At 45.1% G+C, this 15,530-nt stretch overlaps 1 protein-coding gene across 2 annotated transcripts in view; it reads right to left on the bottom strand.

The window, feature by feature from the left end:
• Positions 1-6,663: 6,663 nt before the first annotated feature.
• LOC114622635 (sodium-dependent glucose transporter 1A) overlaps positions 6,664-15,530 on the bottom strand; it is a 15,345-nt gene continuing 6,478 nt past the window's right edge. For both annotated transcript variants that reach the window (XM_028769048.1, XM_028769047.1), the window contains 3 exons: positions 12,144-12,312; positions 10,963-11,079; positions 6,664-8,656 (listed from right to left, as the gene is read on the bottom strand). In XM_028769048.1, the coding sequence (XP_028624881.1) occupies positions 7,662-8,656; positions 10,963-11,079; positions 12,144-12,192 (1,161 nt within the window). In that variant the 5' untranslated portion in view covers positions 12,193-12,312 and the 3' untranslated portion in view covers positions 6,664-7,661. The remainder of the gene's footprint in view (positions 8,657-10,962; positions 11,080-12,143; positions 12,313-15,530) is intronic.

The following is a 15,530-nucleotide window of genomic DNA, read 5'->3' as shown; positions in this document are numbered from 1 at the left end:
AGGCTTTTGGGGTAAATAAAATACTCATAAGGGCCGTCATTCTTTGATAATTAAGAGTAGGTCACTGTAGTGGGGGAGAAACAGTGGTGACTGCCAGATCCAAAGGTCCCAGCAGCTCCTGCCCTCGGTCTGACAGTAGTGGCTGGCATCCTGCTGCTGCACTGTCCACTGTCGTCTGGGTGTAAACTTTCTAGGTTGCAGAAGAAAGGAACTATTATGTTAAGAAAGCGAGACCTCCCAGCCCCCGAGGTGACCAGAGGCCGAGAGCAGATAAGAAAAGAACTAACTAAGGAGAAAACTGTTTTCTTCTCTGTTCTTTTCCATTTGCTAATGCTGATGACGAACTCAGGGCTTTGCCCCATGGAGCCACATCTCCATCTACATATATATTTTTTTGGTGAAGGGCGAGGTGAGTACGTGTGTGTGTGTGTGTGTGTGTGTGTGTGTGTGTGTGTGTGTGTGTATGACGAAGACCCTTCTGATGTGCCTCAAAAGTTGTCCATCTTTTGTTTGTTTTGTTTTTGCTTTTTGACTGCATTTTGAGAGCCCCTTACTGGGATCAGTTCAGCTAGGCTAACTGATCTGCAAGCTGTGGGGATTTCCTTGTTTCTACCCATTAGCGTGGGGATCCCACCATCACCCCATCAGCGTGGGGATCCCACCATCACCCCAACCTTTACCATGGCCTCTGGGGATTGGATCTAAGAGCTCACAGCTGCACAGCAGCACTCCATTCTCTGAGCAATCTCTCCACACCCGAGTTTAAAACTCACGATTCTAAACCAAACGTAACCGGGATCAGAGCCCTGGCTACGCTCATGGCACCAGATAGCATGACTATAAACCTTGCGAATATCAGCCTCTATCATTCCTGAAGTGTTGACGCATGTAGCTCCCACCAGCAAGACGCTGCCATGCTGTGCTAAGAGGTAAACCTAAAGCTAGCCGGTGTCTAATGCAATACTGATTGGTATCTCAAGGGAGGTAGCTCAGGCCTGTATGGAGGAAGCTAAGGTGCTTTGTTTTGCCTTGTTTTCTCAAGACAGTTTCACTTAGCTCAGAGTGGCCTTGAACTCACTACCCTTGTAGTCCTTGAGGTGCAGTCCACCTCCCAAGTACTGGGATTATAGGTGTATGCTATGTTGAACTGTTTTTGTTGAACTGTCTTTAGTCGTGGTTTTAGAGAGGTGTGGGGTTTGGGGGAGTGGTGGTGGACATATCCAGAATAGGTAAGTCCATCCTAGAGTGCTGTCAGAACTGATTCAGCCTGTCACTTATGGGCACAAGTGATGTTGTAAACAGAACCCCCTGGTAGACTCCTAAACTCCAAGACAGAGGCTCTTTGGAGATACTGGAAATTGGGACCCAGGTTAGAATGTGTGAAAATGGACGTGCAATAGAGTGAGTCTGTGCCCACAGATAAACGGTGTCCTTCAGGAGAGCAGAGTGCCAAAGGCTCCCTAGAAATAAATGCCTAGAAAGTACCCACTGAGTCCAGGAAAGCGAGAGCAGGCAGCGCTAACACGCCTCCCCCACTCTCAGGGGATTTCATACCTGACCAGGTGATGAACTTGGGGGTGACTTTTAGGGACTTACGAGGAATCCCTCTTCTACTTTAGTCCTTTTTTCTACCAGTTGTACTATCTGTGGGGACAGGTCAGGCAGGGTCTAGGTTCCCTTGGAAACATGGTGACAGCCCCTCTTCAGATTGTCCTCTGAGGTCTCTATGGGCTCTCTGATCAAAAGGATGGGTGATTTTATAAAGTTTTGGGAGCCTTTTAGGGGCCTCCCATTTTCCCTTGGGGATTGGCTTAACTGGGGAGCGTAGGGAACAATACTGACAACCTTCTTAAAGCCCCTAGTCTTCGCCCTCAACGTTTGGTTGTTGAATGTCGAGGTTGGTGTCAGCAGTTGGTGTCAGCAGTAGGAGCTAGTGGCTTTGATTTTTACTTTTGATTAAAATCTAGATGAAGCTTAGACACACGGCATCTCAGCTTTTAGATGCTCACGGTTTTAGGTATCTGTAGCACTAAATATACCGTGACCACCTAAAGTAAGTTATTTACCTAACCAGAGGTTTTGGTTCTGTTTTTATAGTTTTGGATTTGGAGACAGGGTTTCTCTGGGTAGCCCTGGCTGTCCTGGAACTTTGTAGACCAGGCTGGCCTCGAACTCAGAGATCCACCTACCTAACAAGAGTTTAAAGTGGTCGTTTAAAAGACTTTATGGGCTGGAGAGATGGCTTAGTGGTTAAGAGTACGTGCTATCTTCGTGGAGGATCTGAATTCAGTTCCTAGTACACACTGGCAGCTAGCTAACCACAGAGTGTAACTTCAGCTGCACAGATCTAACAGGCACTTAGGTGCACACACCTACACAGACATGGGGGCACACACATAGTTAAAAACAGAGAAAATCTTTAAAAAAATAATAAAAACTTGGCCAGGTGCAGTAGCACATGCCTTTGATTCCAGCAGTCAGAGGGCAGAGGCTGTTTGATTCCAACAGTCAGAGGGCAGAGGCTGGCAGATTTTTGTAACTTCAATACTGTCCTGGTCTACATAAGGGAGTTCCAGGCTAGCCATGGCTACATAACGAGATCGCTCTCAATAATTAAATAAACAGTAAATAAATAAAAAAACCTTTACAAACAGATACCATTAAGAACAATTAAAATATTAAGAAAAACTTTTAAAAATTCTTAAGCAGAATTAGATTTCAGATTTACATTAAAACAGTAAGTTTTGGCCTTCTGTGAAAAAAAAAAAATTTAATTATAGCTAACTTAAACGTAACTATACCAGAGTTTTTCTTTTGTTTTTTTTTGTGGTTTTTTTTTTTTAGAGACCAACATTTAAAAAAAGATTTATTTATTTATTTATTTATATAAGCACGCTGTAGCTGTCTTCATGCACACCAGAAGGGGGCATTGGATTCCATTACGGATGGTGTGAGCCACCGTGTGGTGCCAGTAATCTCTGAGCAGGACCCCAAGAGTGGCCTATGTAACTGAACTTCTCAGAAAGGCAATAAAGGCTATGCCCATGTTAGCGGTGCTACAGGGCTGATTGGTTGGAGAAGTGGTGGAGAACAGAATGGTGCAACTCCAGAGAGCCTTCCTAGCTCTCCTGTGCCCGACCTAACGCCCTTCAGACTGTCAGGTGAAATCTTTTGGGTTAAGTTAGCAGATGGTTAGTTTCCACTATCTCCAAAGCTAAGGTCATCATCTCGAAGAGATGCCCTCACGGCGTTGAGGCTGCCTACCTGATGTTCCCAGCAGTGCATTTAAAAATGTGTCTTAATTTATGACCTTCATTTGTTCTGTAAAATCATCATAAAACCAGCTTTATTTAAAGCAAGCTCTTCAGGGCAATGCGAACTGTCATTCTGGGGACATAGTCACTCAAATTTCACTCAAGAAGAGATTATCTGTCTGCCAGGATTTGAGGCACACACCTGTAATCCCAGCATTGGAGAGGCTGAGGCAGGAGGCTCACTGAGGGCTAAACACCATCGAGTGTCAGGCCAGCAGTGGTGTATATCAAAACTCTGTCTCAACAAGCCCACCCCACCCCCCAAAACTCCCCAACAATCTTTTACTCCTTTCGAGGTGAGAACTGTGCGGTACTTTGAGAAGGAGGTGGGAAGGGGAACTCTGATATGGTTCACCCTCCTCTCTACATCCCACGCCAGAACTTTCCTGGCACCTCTGGGGTTTAATCCCTGAGAGTCCAGGAAATCTGGGAACATGGTCTGTAATGAACAGAATATAAGCTAATGTGTGCATTAAAGCCTATAACTACTTGTAACGGTGGAGGTGGCTTCTGGGAGACTCAAACAAAGGAAACAGTACAAAGCAACAACAACAACATAGTGCTCTCCATATTTTGCTGGCACAGAGGACTAGTTGAGAACATCAAAGTACAGTCCAGGGCACTATGAGTCTATTCTTTTTCTGTCAGGACAAAGGTGAGGGTTTGGAGTTTCACAGACAGTGCCTAAGAAAGGCTAGGACTTGCCCGTGACCCAGTGTCATTCCTATTATGTCCAGAAGTACAGCTCAGTGCTCTACTGGAAAACAGCAACGGACCCAGCAAGGGGAAAGAAGGGTGCCTCTGTGTGTGTGTGTGTGTGTCAGGCGAGGAGCCCTGATACCTTTCTTACCCGTGCCATTAGAGCACATTCAACCTTCCTAAGGCTCCGACCCTTCAATACAGCTCCTCATCTGGTGGACTCCCAACCATCACTACTACTTTGTAACTGTAATTTGGCTACTATCATAAATCATAATGTAAATATCTGTATTTTCCAATGGTCTTAGGTGACCCCTGTGAAAAGTTCATTCAACCTCCAAAGGGGTTGCATCCCCTCGGTTGAGAACATTAGAGACTTACTCACTGGGAAATGAAGAGAGTGAGGAAGGAAGAAAGGGTAGAAAGATGGGACCCCGGAGTCAAGAGAAGAGTGAAACAGCGCTGTTTTCCCTGTCTTTGCTCACTGAGCCGGACTGCCTGGGCCCTGGAATCACTCCGTCTCTCAATCTGGCAAGGCTAGAACGGAGCCAGTCCCTTAGAGCTCAGAAGGAAAGCAGAATCCTGCAGGCATTCTGGTCTGGCCCTAGTGGTCCTGCCTACCCACAGCAGGAGAAAGCATCCTGCACAGAGAGGGGCTGGTGAGGCTGCCCTGACGGAACGTCAGGAACCTCCTGAGGCCACCCCACAACTCAGGCTCAAAGGTGTGGAAGTGAAGATTTATTTCAAAGAGAAACACATTTGTTTCCTTTAAGAGCTTGTACTCAAAGGTGCCCACTGATGAATCTATTGTGATGGTTGACTTGCCTATCAACCTAAGAGGAACTAGCATCATCTGCCATTTGTGCTGCCTCAGGCATGATGGTGCTGTCATCCAAGTTAGGAAGGCCCACATCACCTGGGTGGCATTCCCCTGCATGGGGTCCTGAACTGAATAAACAAGGAGAAACAGAGAAAAGAACTGTAAATATAACTTTTATTCTTCTGAAGTAATTGTTGTCGCTTGCTGCCTGAGTCTGCTAGCCTAGGCCTAGTCCTGGAAGCCTCTCACCTCTGTACAACCTAACCTAGGCCTAGAAAGTTTTCAGCCTCTGAGACCTACTGCAGAAGAAGCTCACCCCCTTTTTAGTTCTTTCTGAACTCTGGCTGGTTCAACTCAGCTGTTCTGGCTCAAACTCCTCTTCCAGCTGACTGATTCAGACCAACTTCTCTTTCAGGCTCTGACCAAACTGCTCTGCTTGGCTTCATACTAACTCTGGCAATCTGTTCTAATCTTCTGGCTCCTTCTCATTCTCTGGCTCATTCTGTCTTCACCTGTGTCTAGCTTGTTCTCTCTCTCTCTGCAGCCTGTCTCTGTAACTGTAAAACTGTCCCAGTAAAACTGCCTCTCTCTCTTACTTTCTCTCTTTGCACTGCTCTCTCTTAAGTCACCCCCTTTTTCTCTGTTCTTGTGAGAATTGGGCGTGTCCTATTCTGTCAAATCTTTCTCTGATTTGTGACTTTATCTGCCACTCACAAACATGAGTGCTTCCTTCTACTAACTAACTTTACCTTCACTGTTTGGGATTAAATAAGGACACATCTGTATCCCACCCAGAGGGATTAAAAGTGTGTGCTAAGGTTGAGCCACACCACAACTAGAGAAAGTGTTTCTCAGGAAATAACACACTCTTGAGGTTCACAGTGTGATAAAATATCCTGCAACAAAAAACTGGCATCCAGCTCTATAATTCCTGGACTGCAGATGCAACGTGACCAGCTACCTCAAACAGTCCCTTCTATATTGTCTTTGTCAGGGCATTTTGTCACAACAGAGAAGTAACAAAAATTCCCATGTTTATCCAGCAAGACACTGAGAAGCTACCTGGCTCCGTGTGGGCTTAGGTCTAGTTCACAATGGCAGCACCAGCCATGGAACGTTGATTCTGCAAGCATATAGAGTGAAAGATATGTGTGGAGTAACTGGGGCTTCCACCCACATTCCAAAGGAAAAGCTAGGAGTCCAGGGCGTGTACAAAGATCACCATGCTTGCAGGTAGTCTCCTGCAGAATGATGGCATGAACCTGCAGGAAGGAAGGCAAAGCGACCAAAGATACCACAGGCATGTAGACTGCCTAGAACATGGGACACATAGTAAACTACAGGCAGAGAACAGATCCAGCCCAAGAGAGTGACTGTGTGCCATAGAAAGAGCAGACCCAGGATATGGGGTCGACAGCTTGTCTTACTACACCTCACATGCTGTACATGGGGTGATAGGATTTAGTGTCTTCCCTCAAGGCTTTGTCTTGTTTGAGTCTGATTACTTTTTATTTCCCTGTGGGAGGAGGTGTTAATGTCTTGCCATCATAGTTTGAAAGTATGTAACTTTTTTTTTTTTGATCTTCTTAAAGATGGAGTCTTGCTGTGTTTCAGGCTGGCCTGAAACTTGTGCTACCATGAGCTACCAAAAGCTTGTGTCTACAAGTTTGCCTTGAGTCACAGAGACTCAAGACGTCTGAGCAAACGCTTCTGGTGTTTGAGACTTATGATAAAGTAAGACAGAATTTTGCACCTGATTCTGTTTTACTGGATGAATTGTGGACCAATCATTATTTTATACATGTATATGAAAAAACACTGTAAAGTAACTTTGTCCCAATTTTAAACGATTGTTTATTGTAAGGTATATCCTGATTTCAGATGTGTAAAAGTAGGAATCCATCCATCTTAGCATTCAAGTCTGCACTGAAATAGTATATTTCTTAAGAGTATTAAACATTAAGCACATTAAATGGCGCATGTGATCAGTATCAAATTGTCAATTAAGGTTTTTATCATCTTTGTTTCATTTTACATTTGCAGTGAAGAGTAGGTTAGAGGCTACGTTAGTTTCTAGGAGACATCTTACAAAAACTTTATGATGCATAGCTTTTTAGTTTGGGAATCATCTTATCTTCAGACCTTATGTGACCTAGAGGCTACACTCAGCCTCCAGGAGGACCATGTTGTCTTGGCAGGCTGTGACCCAGGTCTACAGTAGTTATAGAACATCGGCCTCTTAGGAGAAAGATTACGCTAACACTTGGTGGAGTGTGAGTGGGTGGTCACTGCCGAGAAAACTCATCTGATTGTGACACAGAGTCCCCACAGCTTCCCAACCTCCTCTGCCTTCTTCATAGGCTCAGAAGGACGGGGACCACAAATGCTACCTAATTATTCATCTGCAAAAACAGGAGTCTTCTAGTGAGATCTTACTAGTTGAGACCATTTGGTAGTTTATGGAGGACTGAGTATCACAGAACATTTCTAAATTTTCTAGCATTCTCTCCAAATAGGCCCAGAAAGTTGGGTTACCAATAGGTTTTGGAAAATCTTCACTTTCCAGTTGATTGAACTTGCTATTTGTAAAGTTGCTAAGTGGCTCACCCTCTCTCGATCTCAGCATGTGTCCCTTTTGTCCAGGTGTGTTGCAGGGGGATTGCCTTTACTAACTGCAGAGAACTCAGTAGAAAGGCCCTTTTGTGGGCTCCAACACGACGTTTCCAGATGTCTCCATCACACATGGCCTCGTGGACACTACTACAACTTCAAAGTCTGTTTCATTACCTTTTTAAAAAAAAAAAAAATGTTCTTGTGTAGTCTCTTCCTCACAGCCTAGAACTAGTAGGCAAAGCTTTCTGGTCCTCGCTCTTCCTTCTTCCTTTGTGCTGGCGTTGCAGGGGTAAGGTGGCTAATTTATACATCACAGGAAATAAAACAGCCGTGAATATGGCTGAGCCCAGACATGTGTAGAGAACCACTGGCAGATCTGGGTAGTATTCTTGAAGAATTCCGATGACTGCAGGAATGGCCATGTCTCCCAGAGAAGCACCAATTACAAAGAATGCCGCGGACTTCCCAGTTAAGGTGGTATATTGCTCAATCCAGGAGATGCCGCTGGGAAACGTGGTTGCCATGGAGGCTCCATACACAGACGTTGCGATCCAGAGACAGAGAGAATTCTTATCAAAAAGCACCAGAAAGAAAGACGAGGCCAGGCTGCCAATGTTGCTCAGAACAATCATGGTTGCAGGCTTTAAGAATGTCGCAAAGAAGATGGCCAGACCCCTGCAGGCTGCAAAGGTCCCCCAGAAGATGGAGTTCAAGCCAGCTGCCTCGCTCTCTTCCATGCCAACATGGGTGGTGGCGAAAGAGAATACATAAGAGCCGTAGGTCACCTCGGCTCCCACATAGAAGAAGAAGAAGAGGAAGAGGAGGCATAGCAGGGCCCTGTGATATTTAGCCCTTCGAGCTCCCTGAGCAGATGCTGAGGACTTTTTCTGCTTTGAGCTTTTCTTACAAAACAGGCCAAACAGAAAGACAGAAACTACTAAAATATAGGTGCCAATAGAAGCATATGCCCACAGCAGATTCATGTCATCGGGTACCGCGAACACAGAGTCTGAGGAGGCTTTGGAGGATCGGTTCAGCATTAGAGGGTCAAAGTCAGACTCGGTGTGGTTCTGAGCAGATGCTGTGGTATCCCAAGCCAACTTAGCCAGCAGGGGAGCCAGAACAGCACCCAAGGCAAAACTGAAGTGCAAGGCCTGCATGTGTGGGGCTCCTTTGTCCCCCCAAAGAGCCAAGATGAGGACATTTGCACCTGCCAACAAAACATGGGGAATAAAGTTAAATTGTCACCTCATGTGTGAACAACCCCCACAAGCCGTTACTATGACAAAGAGGCTTAGCCTGTGTCATCGGGCATGAATGCTATGACATTCTAAGTAACCCAACGTTGGCCTCAAGTGATGCTGACCCATGGACTCCAGATGACTATATGTTGTAATATCTCAGTCTCATACACGGAATGCTACAAGCTGGTGAACCACGACCCGTTGGAGCCGGGCACACTAGCAAAGGGCTGTTAAAACACCACACTGGAGAGCAATATGGTAGCACTGGAAATGTTTGAAATGTATGTGTTTATCAGGCAAAGTTTTATCATCAGATTGGCCAATTGACAAAACATTCTGGCAACCACCTGAACCTTGTGGATGAAATAAATGTAAAAGGCTCCATCAGGAACCCGACTGCTCTGAGCTTTGCTGTTCCAGTTACAGGAGACAGGCACCCCTTCAGAATCCACACAACACTGTCTAAATACCTGTGAGGGAAAAGCCCCAAAGCATCAAGCCTTTGGCTATTTTATTTTAACCAGATACTTTGAGATAAGCATGTAACCTTGCAACCAATGAAAGCTGAGCTACAAGACACTGCATGATTCATCAGATAATGTTAGATCCTCAAAGGGCACTGCAGCCCAGAAGTGAGTGGATCAGTGCCTTGCCCAGCCATTGTCAGAGATGCTTCTTCCTGCAGCACATGGGAGCACACACAGACATCCACAGTCAGACATCACACACATGCACACCACACACATGCATACACAGACAGACACAGAGAGACAGGCAGATGGTCAGACATCACACACACATACACACTCACATACACAAATATACAAACAGACAGACACAGAGAGACAGACAGTCAGACATCACACACACATGCACACCACACACACATACACAGACAGACACACACACACATGCACATGTGCACACTCATACACAGACAGACACAGACAGACAGACAGACACACACACACACACACACATACACATGCACACCACACACACAAGCATATACACATATACACACTCTCACATCTTGGAACATTCAGCCCTAAACTTGATGTGTCTATCAAATCCCTCCCCTCAGAGCTCAGGGACACATGGAGAGGAGGCAGAAAGAGTGTAAGAGCCCGAGGGGACGGAGGACACCAAGAAAGCAGGACCTCTAAATCAACATGGTCAAAGCACACAGGAACTCAGAGAGCCCGAGGCAGCGTGTGCTGGGTCAGGGCCTTCTCGAATATATTATGGCTTCCAGATTAGTCTTTTTATGGGATGCCTGAGTGTGAGCGAGGCCGTCTCTGTGCCTGAGAGTGTGAGCGAGGGCGTCTCTGTTCCTGGGAGTGTGAGCGAGGGCGTCTCTGTTCCTGGGAGTGTGAGCGAGGGCGTCTCTGTTCCTGGGAGTGTGAGCGAGGCCGTCTCTGTGCCTGAGAGTGTGAGCGAGGCCGTCTCTGTTTCTTGTGCCTTAACTCGGGCTCTTTCCCTTCTGTTTGTTCGTTTTTGTCTAATTTCAAAGTGTAGGGTTTTTTGTTTTATCTTGTATTTTATTATTATCTGTTAGAAGCCTGTTCTTTTCTAACGAGAGACAGGAAAGGAGTGGATCTGGATGGGAGGGAGGAACGGGGAGGAGTGGAGGGAGGGGGGAGGGTAGAAAAAAATCCTTCAGTAAAAGGAAAGAGAGGGGGGATCAAGAGAGGGCTGGTGAGCAGGAACTGAAAGAGAGCCGGCATCACGTGTGCCACTTTGTAGGGTTTCAAATAGCTATTGGCATATAGAAAACCTATACCTTTGAAGATTTAGAACGTCTAGGAGAAATTAACAGGGAAGTAAGAAGTATCACAGAGTTCAGTTTCCTCTTGGCTCAGAAAACAGGGTGTACTTTAGCTGTGTGTCTGCTTCTGCGCTTTCTTAGCCAAATGCTGGTCCATGCTTGCTTTTAACCGTCAATTCCTCTTACTTGACAGTGATAAAATTGAACCCCAAATGAAAGCCCATTTCACCTGCACTGCCAACCACAGACGAGGGTTTTTTTATGTTTAGCCCCTGTAACTCAGTCTCTCTTAAAACAAAGGCATGAAGTCCAATTGTATAGTTGACTGTTCAAAAATTAATCCCCAAATCAGCACAAAGTGCAGCTGCTACAAGGGCGTACTGTCTGAGTGACCCCATGACCAAGTCAGAAAGTCTGTGTCATTTCAAAAGTATGCAGGGACAGTCGGCATCACCTGAGGGATTTTCTAGTTGAGTTCCCAGCCCCAGAGATGATGTCACATACCCGTATCCAAAACACCAACAGAAGCTCCAAAGACACACATGGTGGTGATCAGCAAGACTACTGTCTTGCAGAACGGGATGAGATAAAGGCCCACTGCAGTTGCCACCATCGACGCTCCTGGGAAGAAAGGAGGAAGTCCAGTTATAGGAGCTGGCATTGTAACTCAGTAGCAGAAGGCTTGTGTAGCATGCATGAGCCCCTGGGCTAGATTCCCCACTGCAAAAATAAACGTTCGTATTAAAAAATAAGAATAAGCTATAAAAACCTGTACCCCTCAGGATCATTAAAAACATGTAAGTACACAAAAAATAAGACTGAATTAACACAGAGTCGAAGCTTCTACAGTGGTTATGTAAAATCATGTAAATTCTACAAGGCTTTTTGTAATCTAAGATACAAGTTACTGTGACTTAAACACAATTATAGGACTGTTAATGATCATAATAAGTTATACAGCAAAGTTTAATAGCAAAGGAGACAGGCCAGGAATTATGTACTTACTGTTATACATGTAAGAATACAGGAGAGTTTTTAGACGTTAGTTAACAATGCTTTCAGTGAAAAGTTCTGGTTACATGGTCCTAAAATTAATTAGCTTTGGAGAATAAGGAGGGAAATATAAAAAGGGCCAGTTATTTATTCATCAGGAGTAACTTATTTTCCTTGTTTTATGTCTATTTTCCTTAGTTATGTCAATTTATTGGGAAAATTATGCTAAGAGCTTCGCTATCTTTTCAGGGTGCGGAAGTTTCATTTGTGACACTGGGCAACAGAGATAAAAACAGTCTATATCATGTCTCTCACATCCCCCTGCCCCTTCGTGTTCAATCCGGAATCCACAGAATCAGCGCCTTCCACCCCCAACCCCGCGTTGCCCCAGAAGCCCCGCCTCCACCCTCCCAGATAAGCAGAGCTTCACACAGGCCCCTGGAGTGGAGCCTGAATCACAGTAAAGGTCTGCATTGCTCAGGGTTGCCCACACTCATTCCCGGGGGCCCATCGAGTTTCCGGGGGATCCGTAGACACTCCTGCTGCCAAGAACAGGGACTCTAGACTTTCCAGGGGGCAACACCTCGCCTCACCCACATCTGTTGTCAAGCATTCTGCAGGCTGTGCACACATAGGGACTAAGGTGTAAAGTCGCGACAGACATGGAACAACAAAGGTTGGCGTTTACTCACCCAAAAGAAAGAACTGATTCATGTGGTCAAAGAGAACCCCGCCAATCATGCTGCCACACAAGAACCCAGAGGCGCGGCCCACAAATATCAGAGACAGGCTGCTGATGTTCCTGTTCACGTTCCTTGCCAAGTCTGGAAAGGTGGGCCCCAGGATAGCAACACTCAGTCCCTGAAATTTAAAACAACCCTTTTTAATTACAGTAACTGAGTGTCTAAAGAGAGCGGTAACAGATTGTTCTGTCATTGAGTGGCGGGAAGGAAGACTGCGGTTGCTTTTGAGATCTGCACTTCAGGAAAATCTACAAAGGCAAAAAATTATTGCGAGAACAATATGATCCTTTGGGTTTTATCTATGTACAGCCTTCAATTTTAAGACTTTATACAGTTATTTTGAGATGGGGTTTTTGTAGCCCCAGCTGCCCTCAGTCCCAGTGTATCCAACCAACCACGGCCCTGAACTCCTGACCCTCTGTCCCCACCTCGGAAGCACTGAGTTTACAGGTGTGGACCTCCATTCCTAACATAAAAATTATATAATTATTCCGGTTTTTTTTCTTAAAGTGTTATTCCGTATGACATAGTCATGAAACAGTTTTGCATATTTTCAAATGTACTCTATGCAGATGTTAACCTGGCCTAAAGGCGAGGTGTACAAGCCTAGCAGCTCGGGTGGCTGACACAGAGGGTACAGAATCCAGGACCTGCCTGGTCTAGCATGAGTTCGAGATTAGCCTGAGATCTAGAATTCACGTTTAGAAAGCTGGGCCTCAGCATGTGTGCTTGCAGCCGCAGAGCTGCCTTGCTGGCCAGCCAGCCTTAGCCTTATTGTTGACTTCCAAGCCAGGGGAGATACTTGTCTCAGAATATGAGGTAGACAGCATCTGAGCAGAAAAATTTAAAACTGTAATGAATTCAAGACTGGGTAGAGAGATGGCTCAGGGGTTAAGAGCATTAGCTGCTCTTCCAGAGGACACAGCATCAGTTCCCAGCACATGTCACAGTGGGCAACTCATGATTGCCTGAAACTCCAGCTCCGGAGGGAGTCACACCTCTAGCTTCTACAGGCACCTGCACTCACATGCACACACCCACATGTGCACACACATAGGCATAATTTAAAAGTCGTTAAAAGTTAAATTTTAATTAATGTGTGAAACTAAAATTAGCAAAACCAAGAAGCCTACAAGAAGGATACGGTGCATTTTAGTCAGGAAAGACTAGAATGCATCTTGCTGATGCTTTTTTAAAGGGGATTTTTGTACTAAAGCAGGGTAATCAGTTCAAAAATAGGAGGAGGAAATGGGGCAGGAACTGAACGGACAAGAACATGGTGACGGTTGTGGACACTCGGCCATATTTGCTGAGGTTAGAGGGAACCTCTTACAAAGCTTTCTAAAGTCTAAGGTTCACTACAAAACTAACCTCAAGTTTTGTTCTTGCTATTAAAACAGTAAGCACAGTTTCTTAACATGTTGGCTGCCCCTTCCTTTTGGACATTAGTACATCAGTTTTATCACTACAGCTCCCTTCCCAGTCCGTGTGGCTCGGTCTTAATCAGCTACTGTGGAGGCTTTTGCTTTAAACTTGAAGTACTTGGCCTAGGAAACAGGGGTTTCCACTGCCCCAGTCCCTGCTTAACTGCTGAGATTTTGTTCACAAGAAGAAACTGTGTCTTCTGTAAAAGAGCTAAGCTCACCCAACAATGCATTTGCCTCTTGTTTTTAGTTTGGTTTTGTTTTTTTGTTTTGCATTTGCCTTTAAAATGTCACTCTGGTTAAAGAGGGACTGTTGTTTACTGTGACCTCTGATCTGATCTTGAATAAGTCTTTTAAACCTTTGACAATTTGCTGAAGTTCTCCAAATCAAATCATATATATGTCTATGTCCCATATGTATGTCTGGTATTCTCAGAGGCCAGAAGAGGGTTAGATCCCCTGGAACTGAAGTTACATACATGTAACTATGACACGTAACATGTATCATAGATGAGCTGCATGTGGATACTAAAATCAAATCAAATCAAAGATACTGCTGAGTCATCTCTCCAGTCCCCAAATATTTTTTCTTGACCATGAATTAATTAATTTACAGGTTTTCCAGATGTACCCTTGGAATACCTTTAAAAGATAATTCTCTTTACAAAAGCAGAGATATTCAATTAATTGGGCTAACTTGTTCTATTAAATTACATGGGAAATGTTGCTGAAAAGTAAGCAATACTATAATTTTTTTAGTTACTTTTGTAGGGGTGACTTACTAATGTGCCTCAGAAATAGGGTAACAGTCATAAAAATTCATGAATCATAATCCTGTTATCTTTAAGTGCTACATGCAAGAGTCAGGAACTGTGGCCTCCATTCCTAGTTGAACAGAAGGATGGACGACATCCTTTGGTCGACATGGGCAATACAAGATCCGTTGCATGGAAGTTGTGCGAGATAAACATAACTAACATGCCAAGGGCATCAGCATTTTAACTCCCATGAGGCCTTTGGCCATAGCCATTTTAAGTCTTGTCACCTACAGTTGTTTAGGATGGTACTTCGCCAAGGACATTCAAGAAAAAGACCTTCAAGTACAGGAAATCTGTGACTTTACGATTTTCTCCTGGCCTGGGTAGGAATTCCCAGACCCAGCGGCTCACAAACATCAAGCTGATGTTTAACCCAGCATCAAGCACAGTAAGAACTAAGTACCAAGGAATGACTTGGCAGATTCGCGTGCTAAGTTAGTCAGCGGTGAAATTATTAAGCGATGTAGTTTGAATGAACTCTGTAAGACTGATTCGAGCCTAATTACCTACCGTAATCTATGTAATGAACAGTTTTAGGCACCTGAAGTGGAAAGGCAGACCTGGTGTTTAAGGGGGTGGAGGCCCATTGCCAAGCATGGGCCCGGGGGAGCTTGGGCGTCTGCCTGGGGCCCTGGGGGTCTTTAAAGCTGTGACAAGAGCTCTGTTCTCTAAGACTCATCGTGGAGGAGCTGAAGTGACTCAAAGCATAACCAGACATCTGCGGATGGATATGAAAGAGGGCTCCGAGCCAATGCTTGCCTTTTCAAACCTTAATTTTGGTCCACACAATAAAGGTCTTAAGTAATATGTTCCCAGAGGCTGCGTGCCTTGAGCCCCTGTGAACCGATGTGTTCACCTGGCCTGCAGGACTGATTTCCCTACAGAAGCACTTTCCATACAGTGATAACGTGTGTGTGTGTGTGTGTGTGTGTGTGTGTGTGGTGTGTGCCTCTGTGTGTGTGGTGTGTGTGGTGTGTGCCTGTGTGTGTGTGTGTGTGGTGTGTGTGTGTGTGTATGTGGTGTGTGTGTGTGGTGTGTGTGTGTGTATGTGGTGTGTGTGTGGTGTGTGTGTGTGTGGTGTGTGCCTGTGTGTG

The sequence above is a fragment of the Grammomys surdaster genome, unplaced genomic scaffold (genome assembly GCF_004785775.1).
Source record: "Grammomys surdaster isolate TR1022 unplaced genomic scaffold, NIH_TR_1.0 190, whole genome shotgun sequence".
In the NCBI taxonomy this organism is placed as follows: domain Eukaryota; kingdom Metazoa; phylum Chordata; class Mammalia; order Rodentia; family Muridae; genus Grammomys; species Grammomys surdaster.
Note: the sequence above shows the minus strand (reverse complement) of the source record. Positions and strands in the feature narration are given on the sequence as shown.